General features: G+C 27.1%; 1 protein-coding gene across 10 annotated transcripts in view; it reads right to left on the reverse strand.

Moving 5' to 3' along the window:
- Positions 1–18,406, reverse strand: part of LOC129960045 (tubulin epsilon chain-like) — a 49,589-nt gene extending 31,183 nt beyond the window's left edge. The window contains exons 1-9 of one of the 10 annotated variants that reach the window (XM_056073068.1): positions 18,023–18,406; positions 17,726–17,889; positions 16,331–16,397; positions 12,947–13,032; positions 11,601–11,720; positions 8,086–8,168; positions 5,452–5,528; positions 4,309–4,392; positions 2,641–2,756 (exon numbers count right to left, since the gene is read on the reverse strand). In XM_056073068.1, the coding sequence (XP_055929043.1) occupies positions 2,641–2,756; positions 4,309–4,392; positions 5,452–5,528; positions 8,086–8,110 (302 nt within the window). In that variant the 5' untranslated portion in view covers positions 8,111–8,168; positions 11,601–11,720; positions 12,947–13,032; ... (1 more) ...; positions 17,726–17,889; positions 18,023–18,406. Of the gene's footprint in view, positions 1–2,640; positions 2,757–4,308; positions 4,393–5,451; positions 5,529–8,085; positions 8,169–11,600; positions 11,721–12,946; positions 13,054–16,330; positions 16,398–16,766; positions 17,305–17,725; positions 17,890–18,022 lie in introns of those variants that run through there. The other 9 variants (XM_056073067.1, XM_056073071.1, XM_056073070.1 and 6 more) reach the window with 9 other exon arrangements.
- Between the last annotated feature and the right edge of the window lie 9 nt (positions 18,407–18,415).

The raw sequence follows: 18,415 nt of genomic DNA on the forward strand, positions 1-18,415 counted from the left end.
TGTTTATATACTGTTTTAAATAGAGCTTTCATTTTTTTGAGAATATTTTTCTATTGTATTACCTGGCACTAAATTAAAATTTCTCTTTCCTATACTTTTAAAAAGCTATCAAATACCGAATCAATGTTGTAAACTTAACGTGAAGCCCTTTACAAGAATCTCTAATCAAAAATTTTCTTTTTTCCTTCAGCTCCCTCAGTGTGTAACTTCAGTATTAATAATTTTATGCCCCCCCCCCTCCATCTTGCTCACATATGTGGTATTAAAACCTAAAAAAATCCACCCTAACTAACATCAGAGGTGCAAAATACAAATGTGTTTGGAATCCATGGTAGAAGAGTGACATTTTACAGTTATAATACACGATAATCTCTATAGGTTTCGTTCGAGCTTACAACAAATCAATGTAAGTACCTTTATCACATTATGCTCAAATTACGATATAGTGGAAATCCTCAAACAATTCTAGGAGTTTATAAATAAAAAACTGCAATTCTTCAAAAATTTTACTTTTTACAAAGAAAAAATAATTTTATAGCTTCGCTCATAAATAATATTAAATGGCAAACAATAATAGGCTTCTATTCAGTACTGTTTGGGAAAGTTCAATTCTTTGCTACAAAACGGTAGTCCATATCGAAAACAGAGTTAGTCATCCACTATCCTTCATCTTTACACAATGGGAGCGACTGTCCAAGGCACAACAGTCTCTCCCATATACATATATGCCTGCGTGTGCAAAGGCAAAATCTTTTAAATATATAAATAATCATAACAAGTAATTTTCAGTACCATCAAATAATCATATTACAGTCAATAAGCTATTTTTTATGCTTTTCGCTATTTGTCTAGTAAAATTTGTTTATATTAAAGTACAACAAAATGCAATTTATTTTAAAATAGTATTCAAAAAAAAAAAAAAAAAAAAGAGAGAGAGAGAGAGAGAGATGTGTTATTAATTATTTTGTAATGCAGTGTTTAGCTAATTAACTAAAATTGGCAGCTTTATAAAATATTAACTCTTTTAGTTGCAGCTAAATACTTGCAAATGAGAGCATTTTTAAACATCGTAATTCTACCTCATCTTTAAAATTATGTATTCAGATATATTACGATCAACTCCTTTCAAGCACAGGGAAAATGCTCAATGAACAAATATCAGAAACTCATTCATTCATCTTTCTAATTTATATTATAAAAATAGAAAAAGAAGGATTAAATAACTCAAATTCCTAACAATAAAATCTGATTCAATGAATACTACTCTAAATAGAGTTCTAGCTTTTTTTAATCACAATAAGAAAAAAAAATGATTTGGAGTAGCAAAAACTAAGGTAAATAAACTCAACAACAACTAAAAAAAAGAAAAGAAACAGTATGAAATGCAAATCACAATATAAATGTACACCCAAACAGATCGAACACTATTAGAAATGTTATAATAAGATCTAATTATCACGAGCAATCTCGCAAAATCTTAAGAACAATAAATGTTATTTAACTAGTGACTTTTCAAAAATCTTAAAACAATAATGAAATCTCATAACTTTAAACAAGCAATATAACACATTTATTTATTCCCTGTATCTCAGAATCTTCTTTAACGATTTGGACCAAATTTCATATTTAGATAAAGTTGTGCTTTTTAAATTTATCCATGTAGATATTTTTTTCTTAAAAAATGCAATTTCACACATACACACACACGCGCAAAACCCTTTTTTTATAACTAACTATTAGAGCCCTTTTCTATCTGCTCTCATGCTGACAATGTCAAATAGCACAATCTCGTAAATGTTTGTGGTACTTGCATTGTTGCCATAGGACAGCGGTTCTTAACCTATGGGTCGCGAAGCATATTTCTTGGGTCGCGCTGAGTCGAACCAAAAAAGTTAGTAATACATCAAATTTCAGACATTTTAGAAATAACGACTTTAATAAATATCAACAATCGAAAATGAATGTATTCAAGCACAAGGTTCTCGTTAAAACTGTATGACTTGCATTTTAAATTTAAAAGACTTAACATATGTAATGATATTTTTTTTTTTTTTTTTTAGGAATAAGTTAAAATGTCAAATATTTTCAAAAAGTTATGAATATATTTTAATTTGGTCAATAAAAATTATTAAAAACACTTGATTATTAATTAAATTTTCCTTGGATCGAAAAGTACTTTTGTTTATCTTTATTATTAAAAAAATAAATAAAAAATTTGTAAGTTAAAAAAAAAAAATCGTCGTAGGATTGAAGATTTTTTTTATATATATTTCTCAAATTTGGGTCGCGGCTTAAAAAGGTTAAGAACCACTGCCATAGGACAATAACCACCTGATACCTCGAACTTTTGTGAGATAGCGCTGACGGATGTGAGATGAGGTAAGATTGAAAAATATTCATAAGTAATTAGTATGTGATTCGTATCTAAATATTTTCTGCGAAAAAACACGTTTTTAAAGGAAAGAAAAAAAAAACTGCCCAGCGAAGCTTGGTCTTCCAGATATTATCATTTAACAATGAAATTCTAAGAGAAAAATGCAATAGTGTCTAAAGAAAGTAACAGAAATTCAAGCAATATTATGTAAAATTGTTTACATAAAATACAAAGAATCTTGCAACTAATTCATATAAAAAACTTACCAGTTGTTTCCAGATCCTGAAACATCTGTTATTAATTGTTGTCGATCAAATACAAATTTCAAGGAGCTATTCAAAATTTCTGACACTACTCCTTCTTCCATATCAATCAAAACTGCCTACATAGAGAAGAGTAGAATTAAATAATAATAATAATAAAGCCATACTTACATAAATTTAGGGAAATGAAGAAAACTGAAGAGATAACTACAAAGATTTACATAATTTTTTAGAATTTAAGAAACAATGATTTTTTTTCTTCGTTTAAGTTTCAATCCTTGACATTTCAAAATGAATACAACAGGTTTATAAGAGTTATTCTTAACTGGTTTAACAGAATATCATTTGAAGGAAAAAAGACTATTTCAATAAAATTGACAATGTGCCAGTCTGGAAACAAATGCAATAAAGGTCCATATAGTATCCATATTTGCTGAGATGCTCATTTTTACATACAGCAACAAGATCATTACAATGATCATTAATATGAGTAGAATGGGCGGCTTAAGCTCTCTGGGGATCTTAGGAAATGCAAGTCTCCCTTTTCTGCTCTCTAATTTCCTACACCAAGTTTTATTGTTTTTTAATTCTTTATATAAACAGTTTTTATGTAACACACATTAAAAACAACTCAACTCATTAAACTTACAAAACATTTAATTATGGATACCTTTCGACAGATTTAATTGCAATATTCCACATACAAACTAAAATTCAAAATTCAAATTTAAAAGCAATTTCAAACCAAACAGTAACAACTTTCACACAAAATCTAAAAACTATTTAATTTTAGAATCGTGCGATTTTTTTAAATATAAAACAACATTTGTCTAAGAATTTTTAAACAATTTACCAGATTTTATACTTTGAATATTACAATAATGTTTTAACACCTATAAAGTACTTGATTTGAATCAGTTTGAAATTAATTGGATTGTTCGCTTGAAAGCATGAAGAATAAAAATAATTAAAGAATCCCTTTACCCACAGTGATGTAATGTTTTTTCGATTTCTTTTAAAAACAGAGGCTGTGGAATGGTGTGCAACCATTGGTAACATATCTAAAGGTCATGAGCTTTTACATGAAATAATAATAATAAAATAAATTTGATTCAGCTGTTGTGGATGGAAGATAGGCGAATTTACCACTTTTATCGTTTTAAATACATACTCTGTCGATTTAATGCCATCGTTTTTATTATTTTTTAAATCATTTTTATATATTAGATAATTTCTGAATATCATAGCTTTATAAATTATTTCTTTATCAGATTTTTCAGTCCGAATTTCCATTGGTACTCATTTCCCCTAACGCTTCATTCAGCTCTTTTTCAATCATTCATTTTTTAAAAAGAAAAACCAAAAGGAGAAAATTCTGCGAACAAGAGTGCAATGCAGAAAATCTTCATCGTCTTTACACTTCGATTTACATCGAGCAGAATTTGAAACTTCTCTAGTTCTAGAGGCAAGAGGCGACATCCTCCAAGTCTGTGGGATAAACTGCCACTAATAACAATTCTCTTATTTCAAGAAGAATATATAGTAAAATTTTTAATTCAGAAAGGCATGGACAAGTACAATTTGCAAAAATTTAATTGTTTCTAAGAAAGTGTTCAAATTTCAATGTAACACTGGTTAAGATATCACTATCCAGAAACATAAATAACTTACTCTAGCTTTAACAGAGTCTGAATTAAAACAGCCAGATTTCTTTGAATGATCGCTCATCTTGAAGAAACTATTCATATCTTCTACCTAAAAACATAAGAAACAATATGAAATTATAGGAAGTAATAGAAAGCCTTCAACGAAAAAATGTCCTGGAAAAATGAAAATTTAAAAAACTAATATTACATAATAAATTTCTAATTTTCCAACTTATTTTTATTAAATGGTTCTTAATTCATCTCTGCTAATCTGCCATTGTTAAAAACATCAACATTTCTCATAATAAGCACGAGTAAACAATAAAGTAACAGATAAGGTTACTAATACATATAAGATCTTATTGTGCTCCACTATATGTATACGATAGCACACAGTACAGCTTGCGAAAAGTTACACATCTTTTTCTTCTTAGCACAAATTCTGTCAACCTTCTCTGCATAGATTTATCATAAAACTAAAAAGGACTTCATCCTCTCCAGAAATAGCAAAACAGTTACTGCAAATATTAACATACTAAAACAAGTTCACTTTTGCCATATAATGCTGATTTTCCTAGAAGCTAACTTGACTCTCTTATAGTCAGAACATTATTCTCCACTCCTTCGGTAAAGGACAGCTACCTTTGTCTGAAAAACTGCCTGTATTAAGCCTGCTGGTAAGCAAGTTTATCTTTTGGCAAAATATCAAATTTCTGTGTTTAAGACATTGTAAAAGTCAATTACCTCTCCTCCTCACTTACCCAGAAAAATAATGGAGTGGAGGCAATACTGTCAAACTATTCATAAGCTTAAAAGTTATCTCGCAATTCTATGATTGCATTTTTACATCAGAAAGATGCAACGAAATTGCACTAACTATGCATAGGTATGAATAGTAGTTTAGATAAAGCAAAATAAATGTGTAGTTTAAATTTCCTATCTGAAACTAAATGCAACACAATATTAAATATCCATTATAAGATTCCAAAGAAGCAAAATCATAAAACTCAATGTCTAACAAACAAAAATACAACTAAGAATTCTTCTGAAATACCAATTAAGAAACTTTAAATTTTCAATAATTCACATAACAGTGTAAAACTAAAAATTGTAAAATTAAAGATCATACAATATAAACAGGGACTAAGGATGCAAAAGAAAAACTTACATTAGTTTTATAATATCGGTATTCTTGAAGAGCTAAATCCCAAAAACGATATCCAATCTGATTTCCACATTGGCCAACTGAAAAACAATACACTATATAAAACACAAGATTTTGAGTTAAGTTAATTTCTATGTTTTGCTAATACAAAACAACTTTTCTAAGAAAATGATAAAAAAAATTCATACACATTTTATACCAACAGTTTTTTCTCTCAGTAACAAGTACTCAGTGTTAATTACAGAAACGCAATTAATTCACAAAAAATACCTTAAAATAATTACAGGCTTATATGAACACAATAACAATATTGTGAATTTCATATTCTTAAAAGTACACTTTTATTAGTGAATAAAATGAAGAATTTTCAGCTTCAATTGTTTTTTTTTTAATTTAAAATTCACTTTTATAATTATTATGCAGTCATATAATCAATCTTCTTTCTCAAATTTACTACCAAGTGTACCATGTGTGGTGGTAACTTCATAAGCCAGATAACAACCTCTGGAGAGGGGTGTACACTTTTGTTTAGTGGCTTTGTTACTCCGCTATGAACCCTAACGTTGCGAGTTCGAACCTCAAACTTGCACACATGCATGCAGATTCATAATTTAATTAAATTAATCTATTAACTGAAACTGAAGTTCTGAAAATATCAAACAAATGTGTGTTGTCACATCTTAAACATGCAAATGCATAAAATTTCAAAATCTAGGACAACAGAAAATAAGCAAAAAATCGATTACAAAATTTCACCTTTACTAACACAAAACAAGTCAAATGAAATAAAAGTATGCAAAAAAGAATGTAAACACAAGTGAAATGTTAAATTCAGAAATATCTTTTCCTACCGATGTGCTTTCTTTGGTGAACTTTATAAAGAATATATAAAATCCACATAATGACAGAACACAGTAGTAATTTGTGCATTGTAATCATGGGGATGCTTAAGTTATCCTACATTGTACTCTGACATATTTCTACATAACGTAAATTTTGCTTTCAATTAATTTTAATAATTAGGTGATAAAAATCAATTATTAGATTCTGATGTAAGTATATTTTTATTAAAGAAATTTTTATTTCATTTTAATTAAAAATTTTACATTAAAATACCTGAACATTAAAAATCATGTAAAGTTACAATAAACACATATTTAGTGAAGTTATTTTTATATTTATGAGGTGTAGCAAAAAATAATTGGAATTTTTATGTTACAGTGACATAATGTACAAGTCGAGAACAAACAGTGCATAGCTATACTGCCCCCTCACAATCTGATCAAATTTACATCCTACATGTTGATTCAGTGAGCCAAAAATTTTAGATGTGATTCATTCAAATAAAATTCTATGTGCTTAGTAGGAACAGAATGCAATGATGAAATTTCTCATTAAACTTCGGAAATCAACATAAAAAACTTATTTCCTGTTGTAAAAAGTTTACAGACATTGAAAATATAACTAAAATATAAAAATATATACATGAATATTAGTTATCAGTATTTTTTAGTTTGCATACATTTACGGATAGCTATTAAACAATTATGTTCTTAGTGGTTACCATTATTTACATAAAAATATGAATCCTACTTAACACTTCAATGTAAGCATGTGCCATAAAGATATCGAATTATAGCTCCTCAAAATTATATATAAAAAACTGAAATTAAATCATTCAAAAATGCCATAATTTGATACAAGAGTTACACATTATCTCAAACACTTGAAAAATTCTTAAGTGAAACAATATATCTCCAAAACAGAAAGGTACCATTTAATTAGATTTTGAAAAAAATCAAAAGAGCTAAGAGATTAAGTAAAATTACTAGAGTTAATTTTATAAGAAATAGAAAACAATTTTATATTTGTATATTATTTCCTTCTTATAAAATTTTGCAAATAAATTCAGATTTCTTACTTATCCTTGCTAGAACAAAATGCCCAACAACACTGTTGCAATATCCTCACAATATTGTCAGACTATCAGAATATTGAACAATGCAGTGGATATATTATCTAATGTTTAAGCTAATAGGGATTCTTATCTCTTTCTGATTAAAAAATGAGCATTTTTATTTGTTTAAAAAATAAAATATGTGGTGCTTCAAATTTAAATAAATAATCAAATTTGAATTCTGTTCAACTTATCTGAAATTCCACACAATATAAAGTAAGCAGATAATAGCAAATTGTGGAATGTATATATAAGTCAAATAGAGAATAACAGCTTTTGTTGCTAAAAATTCCTAAACTCATAATCTCAGTTTAAATTCTATTTATTTATTTGGTAAAAAAATATATATATATTTTCATGAAAAAATGTATAAAATGGTCACCTGCCAATGGAATAAAAAAAAAATCATAAATACATAAATTAATCAGAAGTCATCAATTCTGAAAAAGTTATACAACCAATTTTCAACTATAAACACTTCACTACATCTTTTGCATTAGCAGTCATGTTGCTGCTTGACATTGATAACCGAGTATCTTTTAGTAATATTAAGGTTTACTAATATATAATTTTTATTTGGTATTACAAAAAAAAAAAAAAAAAAAAAAAAAAACTGGAAGCTGTTTTTACATTTTCTTGATATCCAAATAATCAAGGCAATTTTTATGTAGAATACTTACTTTGAATAAAAATTGACTGTGGCATGCTTGAATACTTATGTACTTCGTCTAAATTCTTAAGGTGCAATATATTAATTCAACTCCTAGAAATACAAAATAAAAATCTGTATGTAAATTGGCAAATGAAATTGCAAAATTCAGAAGAATTATGAAATAAAAATTTAACTCTTTAAGAAAATGTCACATTAAAGTGAAAATAACAAACTTGAATGTAAACAGTGTGGGATATAACTTCAAAGGCTGTTATACACTGAGAGCCTAAAGATTACAGTTAGTGGGTATTAAAATATGGAAATAGCAAAATCTTTCAAAATAAACAAACATGAAGTTAGTCAATTATTAGGAGGACAAGAAAGTAATATCATTATTTGTACGTAGTAAATTTAATACTAATTAGTTGACTGTGCATAATAAAATAAAAAAATATTCTTTTAAAAGTGAAAATTATTTCTTTCCTTTTGCCTATCAGCTCAATGTCATTTTTATAAAATTTCCACATGAATTGTTAAGTCCAAAAACAGAACATTTCCATATTCAACATCACATGCAAATCAAGTTTCAAAAAGATAAAAATCTGACAAAAATTATTAAATTTTTTTTTAATGTTTATTCAACTGCATTACAGATGTATGTAAATATTGAAAATGATTTACTAGGTTCAAATCAGATAATTCAGATCTTTGTGGCCAATCTTGTTCAGAAAGAGAAATGCCACTTATTAATGATGGTCCACAAATAGATACAGAAGCAAATCTTCGTCAAACGAATAAGAATTGTATAGGTTTAACATACATTTGTTAGCCATCCAAGAATATCTGGAGCAACTTGATAAACTTAATAGAGAAAATGTTTGGGTTTAACATGATAATAATAATAAAACCTGCTTGATCACTTGTAATTTGCTGCTTTAATAGCATAAGACAGAAGTATTTCTTGATAATGTAATGTTTGCAGATGGGAAAGAGCTTCTTTAAGACAGTCATAACCAAAATAGACAATGGCTCTCTCTCCCATTTAAGTCCTATTATATATCCTAAAGTCAGGCTAATATCACAAAAAGATACTATTATTTGTTTGATGGAATACTAAGGGGAAAATCTATTTTTTTCCGCTGAAAGAATTATGCCAAACCACAAATGTAGATTTTTACTGTCTAGTATTAGATCAAGTAAACCAAGCTTCAATTAAAATGATAGCAATGAAAAATCTCTCTATACAAAAGCTGAATTAAATCAAAGTGTTTTGATAGGAAATATTACCAACTCCTCTTATATTGCATTCTTTGATTATTATTTATTTACTTCTTATTAATGATTATTATTCATTTATTCCCAATTTACCAATCAAAAACCACTGCCGACCTACAGATCTGGAATTGCATATATACCCAGCTCTTGACAATAAGGGTACAAACATTATTGATTCAAAATGAAAATAATAATTATTTGTCTTACTTTGATGAAAAACTTAACATTATTTTCCAACTCCCCACAACAGATTAGAGGCTCTGAAATTTCTTTTATTCTTAAGCCTTTGCAAAGTTGAAAAAAAAAAAAAAAGTTTTACACAAAATATTTTTCAAACCTTTTTTCTTTTTTTTTTAAAGATTTTACAGCCTTTTGCACTAATGCAAAAAAGAAAATTAATAATGGAAGAAAATTTCTCAGCTGCATCTCTGTTTCTTTTGTTTTTCACATATTTGTACTGGCACAAAAAACATATTGTAGTTTTCAAAATATCATAGAAATTTTCAAATTACACAATTTGGGCTACAACCTACATTTCAAGAACCTCAGAGTATAATTAATACATTAATTTAAAGCTAAACCACAGACTATACACTAAAGAGTTCGTAAAAATAAAATGTGAATAGATAACAAAGATAATACATAATAATATTAAAATTTCACTCCAAAACATCATAAATAATATCTAAGGATCCAATGATCACAAAATAAGAGCCTGATAAGTATAACCTTTGATTAAAGAAATTCAAACCAAAAAAATAATTTCCTTATCATGAAGTAACTTCAAGCTGTAAATGCAAAATGCTATTTCGTACATTCAAATTATATTATCAACATATATATTAAATTAACACACACAAGCGAATGTATTTTTAATTAAAACATTCACATTAATTGAAATACAAAGACATTTAATAATTTTATTTTAATTACAAGAGTATTTTATATTGAAGAAATATCTATCTATCTATCTATATATATATAGAGAGAGAGAGAGAGAGAAATTTATATTGTATATTTTTATAGAAATATATATATATCCTATCACATATAAGAATTCTCGTATCACATATAAGAATTCTGGATTTAAACACTATTTCCTGATCATTTAATTTAAAGTTAATAAACAATATGAGAAAAATAATAAATTAAAAAAAATTAAAATATATAAACTTTTTTTATACTTTAAATATTTAAACATAATAATGAATCGACAGATAATTGGAATGGATAATTGTCATTATGAATAAAGATTATGATATAAAAAGATGTCCTAGCTACTTAAGGTCATCTTCATCAAAAGTTCTTTGCCAATATCACAATTTCAGGCTTAAAAAATATCTTGATGAGTCCTGAAATTCTTATGACTTCTTCCATAATTAATCAGAATTTAACTAAGTTGAAAATAAATAAATAGACTGTATTTTTCTGATCACAAAATAGGTAGAGAAAGCATCATCCTAATTTTATAGGAAAACAACATCTGACTGCTTTGAAATCAAAATTTGCCTTTAAAGAGAATAATTTTTTCAAACTTTCTATACTGTTTTATTTGAACTGCTATTGCATTATAATTATAAATATAATAAAACTGTTTAAATCTCTAAAAATAGCATTAAATTTTTCAATTTATAATAAATGAGAACTACAACTTTTTTTGGAAGATTCCAATTAACTACGAGAATCATTCATTTTATAAGTGTTAGATTTATTTTCATAGGATATTTCTTTTACTAATTAAATACCATTCAATATCTGATAGCTAATGACTAACATAGTAACTCTAAGGTATCTTATTAAAATTGTTCTAATTATTTAATATAATATCTAATTATTTAAAAGTGTTTTGCAGTTTTTTTTAAATCAAAAAACGTTTTCAGTTTAGGAGTTTATAACTTTTTCCAGGCATAATAAAACTGCTTTTAATAAGAATATATATATATATATATATATATATATATATATATATATATATATATATATATATATATATATATATATATATATATATATATATTGTTGCTTTAGAAGAGCACTATTAATTGATTGGAAGAAACAATTTAAATGTTTTATTATACAGAAGGCACTCTTAGTATTTGAAATCCAGAATTAATACCCAGTCATTAGATTATCTTATGGACTATTTTGGATTGGCTTCTTAATAAATATATATTGTAAAGGCTATGTATAAACTAACATTCTTTCCTCCGCTTTATAATAGATTTGACCTAATGACCTGTAGCTTGATTTCATATGTTTTAGTCTTACCATTTAAGGCAATTTTCTGACTGCAGTTGAAATTTAAATTTGTATTGTCAGAATAGAGACGGACTAACTGATTCTAGTTGTCCTTGTCTGAATACACATTCAGCTCTAGAGCAGATTCTCCTATGATATATAAACAAATCAATTACAGTTTGGCTACTCAATACAAGACTGTTTCAATGCATTTCAAAAATCAACAAGGAAAACAAAATCTTCAAGGCATTGTTAAGCTTACAAAGATAATAATAATAATAATAATAATAAAAAATTGTGTCACTTCAATTTTGATAAAATTTTTACTTATCAGAATTAATTAATCACTATAAAGAAATTAATTTTCATCACATTGACTTATACATTTTTTTTTTTTTTTTTTTTGAAATCAGAAGCAAGAACCCTGAAGAAATTAAAAGGAGGCACAAATTATAAAGGATCCCTCTCATTTAAATCAGTATATAAGCTGCATATTAGATAAAATAATCTCAGTGCTTCAATTATTTTGACCAATTTGATTTTTTTTCTTCATTTTTACAATCTATCAGGAACTAGTTCATGTTAAAAAATAAAATAAATAAATGAAAATGCTTTAAAAAATACAATCTTCCATATTAATTTTAATTTCACACAAAAGAGGTCACTTTAATTCTATCAATATTAATAAATCTATCTAAACAAAAAACAGAAAAAATGTATTATATATTTTTTTTATCTTTTTTTCATCTAAATATGATTTCTTTCAGTACACTGTTATAGTCTTAATGTTAAATTATATAGAGCAATATATAGAGCTTCTCATACATTTATTACAGAAAGGTGTGTGTGTGGGAGGGGAGTCTTTATGTATATCTGTAAAACTGGTTTTTGTACTACAAAACAAAACAACAACAAAAAGAATGAATGCCACCAATATGCACATATATTAAAAGGATTATATGAACTGGAATAGGTTAAAGTACAATTTTTACATATTACATCATAGTTAATATATCTATCAGGAGATATCATGTTTTAATACTGACAGTGGTATGGTAAAAAGTTTAAATATAACTTTTCTAAGATTCATTACATATAGAAGAAAGGGAAAGAAAGACAAAGACTGATAGGACAGCAAATAAATTTTGAACTAGGAATTAAAGGAAGCAAAATTTCAAGACAAAGCAGGGACTATCAAGGAATAATAATAATAACAAACTTTTCTTAAATGTTTGACTCTTTAACATTGGAAGATGCAGATACATGATAAATCATTTGAAATATTCTTCAAGATGCAAATATTTGCAGTGGAGTAAAATATGTATCTTGAAGAGAGGAAATAAAATCAATAATAGAAACAAGCAGAAAAGACTTACTTTTTCTAAAACCAAATTAGTGAAGTTCTGAAAAACTTTTTGTATTCCCTAGTTTAATATTTTTGGCTCAAATGGACAGGAAGGGACTGTAGGAAAAAAGTTAAATACTTTTCAAGGAAAAAAAATAAGATCAACTGTCAAATATGAGGGAATTTAAGGTGTATATCTTACAATGTAGTTGGGGAAAAGCTTTTATTGAAAGTAAACAATATGAATTATAACCAAAAAATATGAAATAATGTTAATATAATAGAAAATAATTTATTTTAAATAGCCTTTAATTTGAAAACTGTCAACATTGAAAAAAAAATATTGTTTTCATTAAGACAAAAATTCTAAATATTTGGCAGACATTATGGTTGCATCCTCATGTTAAGAATTTATTGATAATACACCTTCAGTTTTCAGACTGCCATTCTATAGAGAATTTACAGCATGTTTTTTTTCTTTTCCATATTCACCTGTGAAAAAGAAAAATTTCAAGCAAAACTATACTTAAAGAAGCTTTTAAGACCAGTTAAAAATCAGCAATAATAATAAATAAAAAAAATCACAAGTTAGCAGAATCAATAACCAGACAATTGCAAGTCATAAATAAGCCAAATGGTATGCAAGCCAAAAGATTAATAGCATTTTATAATGTTAAATACTTCATTTTCACTACTACCATGCAAACAGTTTCTTTTTATAATAAAGTCAATTTTATGTATTTCTATTTTTTAAAGTAAATATCAAGCTAGATATTATACAGATGATTATCAAAATAATGGAAAGAACTGTGCATAAAAGTGACATTTAAGAATGTGCTTCACAGGTATTAAAATATAATCCTAGCTACTAGTTTTTTTTTTAATAAAAAATATATATATCATGGCAGTATGAGGTAGCTTTCGTGAAGTTGTATGTGTCTTGGATTTTTTTCAAGAGCTTAAAATGACAGATCTCACAGACTTTCAAAGAGTCCAAATTGTAGAAGCTCGACTAACAGAAGCAACTATGAACAAAACATCTTTTAGCCATTTCTAGAGGTATGTTGTCTAAAATCATGACAGCATACACACAACATGGCAAGGAAAACTTGACAAAGCAAAATAGCAGACAGAAGAAGAAGCTGAGTGAGAAATTGATGAGTACTGAAGAGGATTGTAATGTCTAAAAAGAAAGTAACATCAGCCAAAGTGACCAAAGTAACACAGAGCTCAATCAGCATCTGGATTCTCCAATGTTAATAATTACTGTTAGAAGGCCTTTTCTTAAACAAAATATTTATGGCTAAGCAGCAATTCCCAAGCTACTTGTAACAGATGTTAAAGCCAAAAGTTGTCTACAGGGGTGCCATAATCACAAAACTTGGTTGATTGATAAGTGGAAGACAGTTATATGGTCAGATAAATGATCTTTGACACTTTTCCCCACAATAGAATGGGTTCATGTTTGGAGGATACCTGCACAAATCTATGATCATGATTATCTCCTTCCCACTGTCAGGCATGGGGGTAGATCTGTCATGGTATGGGGAGAAGAATAGTGGTTATCTGTTGGCCCAATTATAACCTTGAAAGGAAAGATCACTGGGGAGAAGAATAGTGGTTATCTGTTGGCCCAATTATTATCTTGAAAGGAAAGATCACTGGGTAGAAGAATAAAGAAGTTTTAACTGACCAAATCTATCCTATAATGCAAATTTTGTTTCCTACAGGAAATAGAATTTTACAGGATAATAATGCTCCTATTCATGCAACACAATTTGTCCAATCATGGTTTGATGAACATGAGGTTGAAGTGAAACATTTACCTTGGCCCACATAACCTCCTCCAATCTCAATATAATTGAACTGTATTAGTCTATTTGGGATAATTCAGTCTGAAATCAATATCCTCCACAGTTATCTCACCCAGAAGTTTCACAATATCACCATAAACAATGGTAAGATATTCCTCTAAACACTATTAAACACTTGTATGTTTCAATTACCAGGCTATGTTATATGCCAAAGTTGGCCCTAAGCTTTATTAATTAAGAGTTTTGTATTCATTTGTGGTTTTCCATTATTTTAATAACTACCTGTACTAGTGTGTATATTGTATAAGCATGCCTATATTCTTCATTCATTGTTAAATTTGTATTTATCTATTTATATTTTGAGAAATATGTGATGTATTAATATTTTTTTTTTACTCAATGAATTTTAATATATAAATATAATCGATATATTTGAACAGAATGCAATTTTTCATGCCAATAACCAGAATCCTGCATAACAAACTTTAGATCTAATTTTTGTCAATTATTTAATTACCCATTTCAATTTCATATAGCTCCTATTATAATTCTAAAATATCATTCATACGTAAAGTGGTCAAGCATAGCTTTCAATTTACTGTCACCATAATTTGTCCTTGCTTCTAAAAGGGAATTCAAAGATAGAAATTCAGAAAGAGAGAAAAAAAGTCAAATACAGGAGGTTTGATATAAAGGTTTCAAAATTTTTAGTGCAATTGTTTTTCTTTTAATTCATTAAAGAATAAATACATGTATGTAATAAATTTATTTTCATTTTTAAAATTAATTACTTTCTACTAATTTAAATAGAAACAAACATAATAGCACTTTAAGTTGAGTTACGTGCACTGACTTTTTCATGCTCCTCCAGATCTAATTTCTATAACTTTTAGCTATCTAACATTTAAACTGTAGTATCACATGAAAGTCAAAACACTTAAAACATATACTAGCATAGATATATTTTGACCAAAAGCCCATCAGGAATGTAAATGAATGCTCTCCCAAGATCTTTTTACTTTCATCTTATCATTGATGCAAAGAGGACATCATTCTGGTTCTTGGTTTAACCCTTAAATGGGAGGTGCGATATCTTAGACGGCTCAGGATGGACTTTCAGTCACCCTTATTCTATTTTTCGCTCAATCGAATGAATTGACCCTGTAGAGTTTTGTTTCATAACCTTCACAACACATGCACTTTTTCAAAAAGTTTTAACATTTGCTTTTTTAAATATTTGAGCTATTTCTTTGTGTGACATCTTTGAGACTGCACCTCCCTTTTAGTGTTCCAGTATTATACAAGGCTAAGCAGATGGCTCTAAAACTTGGACCTTGAAATATCATCCAACCTATTGATCCTCATTATGAAGCAGAGCTCCAAATACTTTTAAATGAAGCAGAAAGTGATTTTAATAATAAGGATAAATGTACAGAAGACTTTTCCAATGAAAGTTTGCATTCAACTGATTCTGATATGAATGTTTAAATATAATTAATTTTTCTAGTGATAATGTATTTTGAAAAATTTCTAAAATATATTAATATACCAAGGGAAATATCTACAGAATTTACAGGCTGATTTATAAACTAGTACTTAACCTGTATGTTTAAAATGCCCTCGAAAGCCATGCTACGAATGTTCACAAGTTTCTGTGTAGAAATGATGCTGATAAAAAAAAAAAAAAAAAAGGGGGTGAATTTTATCCAATGTCAATATTTTTATTTTTCATGTAATTGTTGAATTTTCCATTAAATTATTTTCTATATACCTTTGTATACTGGAAAAATAAATATGATTTAAAAAGTAAAAGATTTTTTCAAGAATTTTATTTGTTGTAACGTAATTTGAGAAGAAAATGTACATTCAAACACAATTACTTTTTTTAATGATTATATATATTGAAAAATTTCTAAAACCTATTTATATATCAAGAAAAATATCCACAGAATATATTGCCTAATTTTCATACTAATACTTTCATTAGAAAATTTAATTTGAGTGTAAAGAAAATATAGTCTCATAGACCACACCAACCTAGGTAAATCCTAAATTTTCATCTCCCCAGTTACGAGTTAATAATGAACTTTTAGAAACTGTTAAAAGATGAGCCTTCTATCTAATAAAAATATTTTTTAAAAAAACTGAATAAAATTGTGATTTAAGGTAATCTTTTCCAACTTATATATCAAAAATACACTTTATGGATATAATCTTAATTGCCTCTATTATAGATGTGCAGACATCTTTAAAGAATTTAACAGCCATTTCAAAAACAAAAGAAATCCTTTTGTTTCAGTCTCAAAATATTCCTTTAAAATTAATATCTGAATATTTTTGATATACATGGCTTCACACAATGACCATTTTAAAATTGCATGTAAAGTGACCAAAATCAAAGATAAATAATCAATCATAAAGTTAGAATGAGTAATTAGCAGGTGGGCATTTGTAAACCTGGAAAACAAGCATTGGGCCACCAAGGTTCAAAGATTTAAAAAATTTATTATTAAATACAAAAAATTGATTTTTCAGAGGAAAAATTCTAACTTCATTACAGCTGAAATCAAGATAATTTGGAAGCTAACTACACACATTTTTAGAATTTTTGTGATTTTTTTTTTTAAATTTTTGTAAACAAATATCCAAGTCTTTAAAGCCCAACATGTGTATTCATATTTCAGTATTTGATTGCTTAAAAGATCATAAGTAAATCTGATTTTAAAGTTGCGTATAAATTTCTTTTGTTATAAATAAGTAATAACTGAAATTTGAATCTAATATATACCCTGTATTTTTAAATATTTGAAATGCAATAATTCTTAAAATTATTTTAAAAACTTCAAATATTTTTAAATGTGGAATATTAAATGTGTTACTGAAGTAAAAACTATCCTTTTGCATCATATATTTTACATCTTTTATACAAATAATGTTCTCTGTAGAAAAAATCCAATATTCTCTGATTTATTAAAAAAAAAAAAAAAAACATTTACCAGGCCTCTTAAGCAGAAAGTGCGTCCTCGAATAAGTACATGGAATATATGTCTTCATGAGTTAAAACTTTAAACAGGAGAATACTTGAAATTTGGTATATGACTGATTGGATATAGTTGACTTGGATTTTCGAGAAATTTTTCAATCACAATAATTAAACATGCTAGGAAAGTGAAAATAATTAGAATTTGAAATGTATGGATAAAAATGGCTTATTACACATATTATCCAGAATTTTGAAAACTCAAATGTAAGATAATTTATATTATTATTTTACATTAACTATGTCTACTTACTTATGCTACCAATTTTGTAAATGCTTGAATTAACTATTTTTTCCGCAGAAGAATTTTATAAATTAAGATGAAGCTTAAGAAATGACTGTATTCATTTTTCAATAAAGCTATCAAGTCATATTTCCGTTATTAATATAATATTTAACTTAAGAATAATAAATATGAAATAGTGAAACGCGACATTTGATGAATTTATCGACCTTCTGAGTTTTTAAAGAAAATCAACGAAATTCCCTACAATTTTCATCATGTGTCTTTTCTTTTCGGGGAGGGGGGGGTCAGGATATCTTTTGTTTTTTGAGACAAATTAGTCTGGTTTAACCAGTTTGTTTACATTTTTAACGTCAAATCATTTTACAGTTAACCGTCGAATGGCGCTCTCATATAAATCTT

Source organism: Argiope bruennichi, chromosome X2 (genome assembly GCF_947563725.1).
Source record: "Argiope bruennichi chromosome X2, qqArgBrue1.1, whole genome shotgun sequence".
NCBI classification, from domain to species: Eukaryota; Metazoa; Arthropoda; class Arachnida; order Araneae; family Araneidae; genus Argiope; species Argiope bruennichi.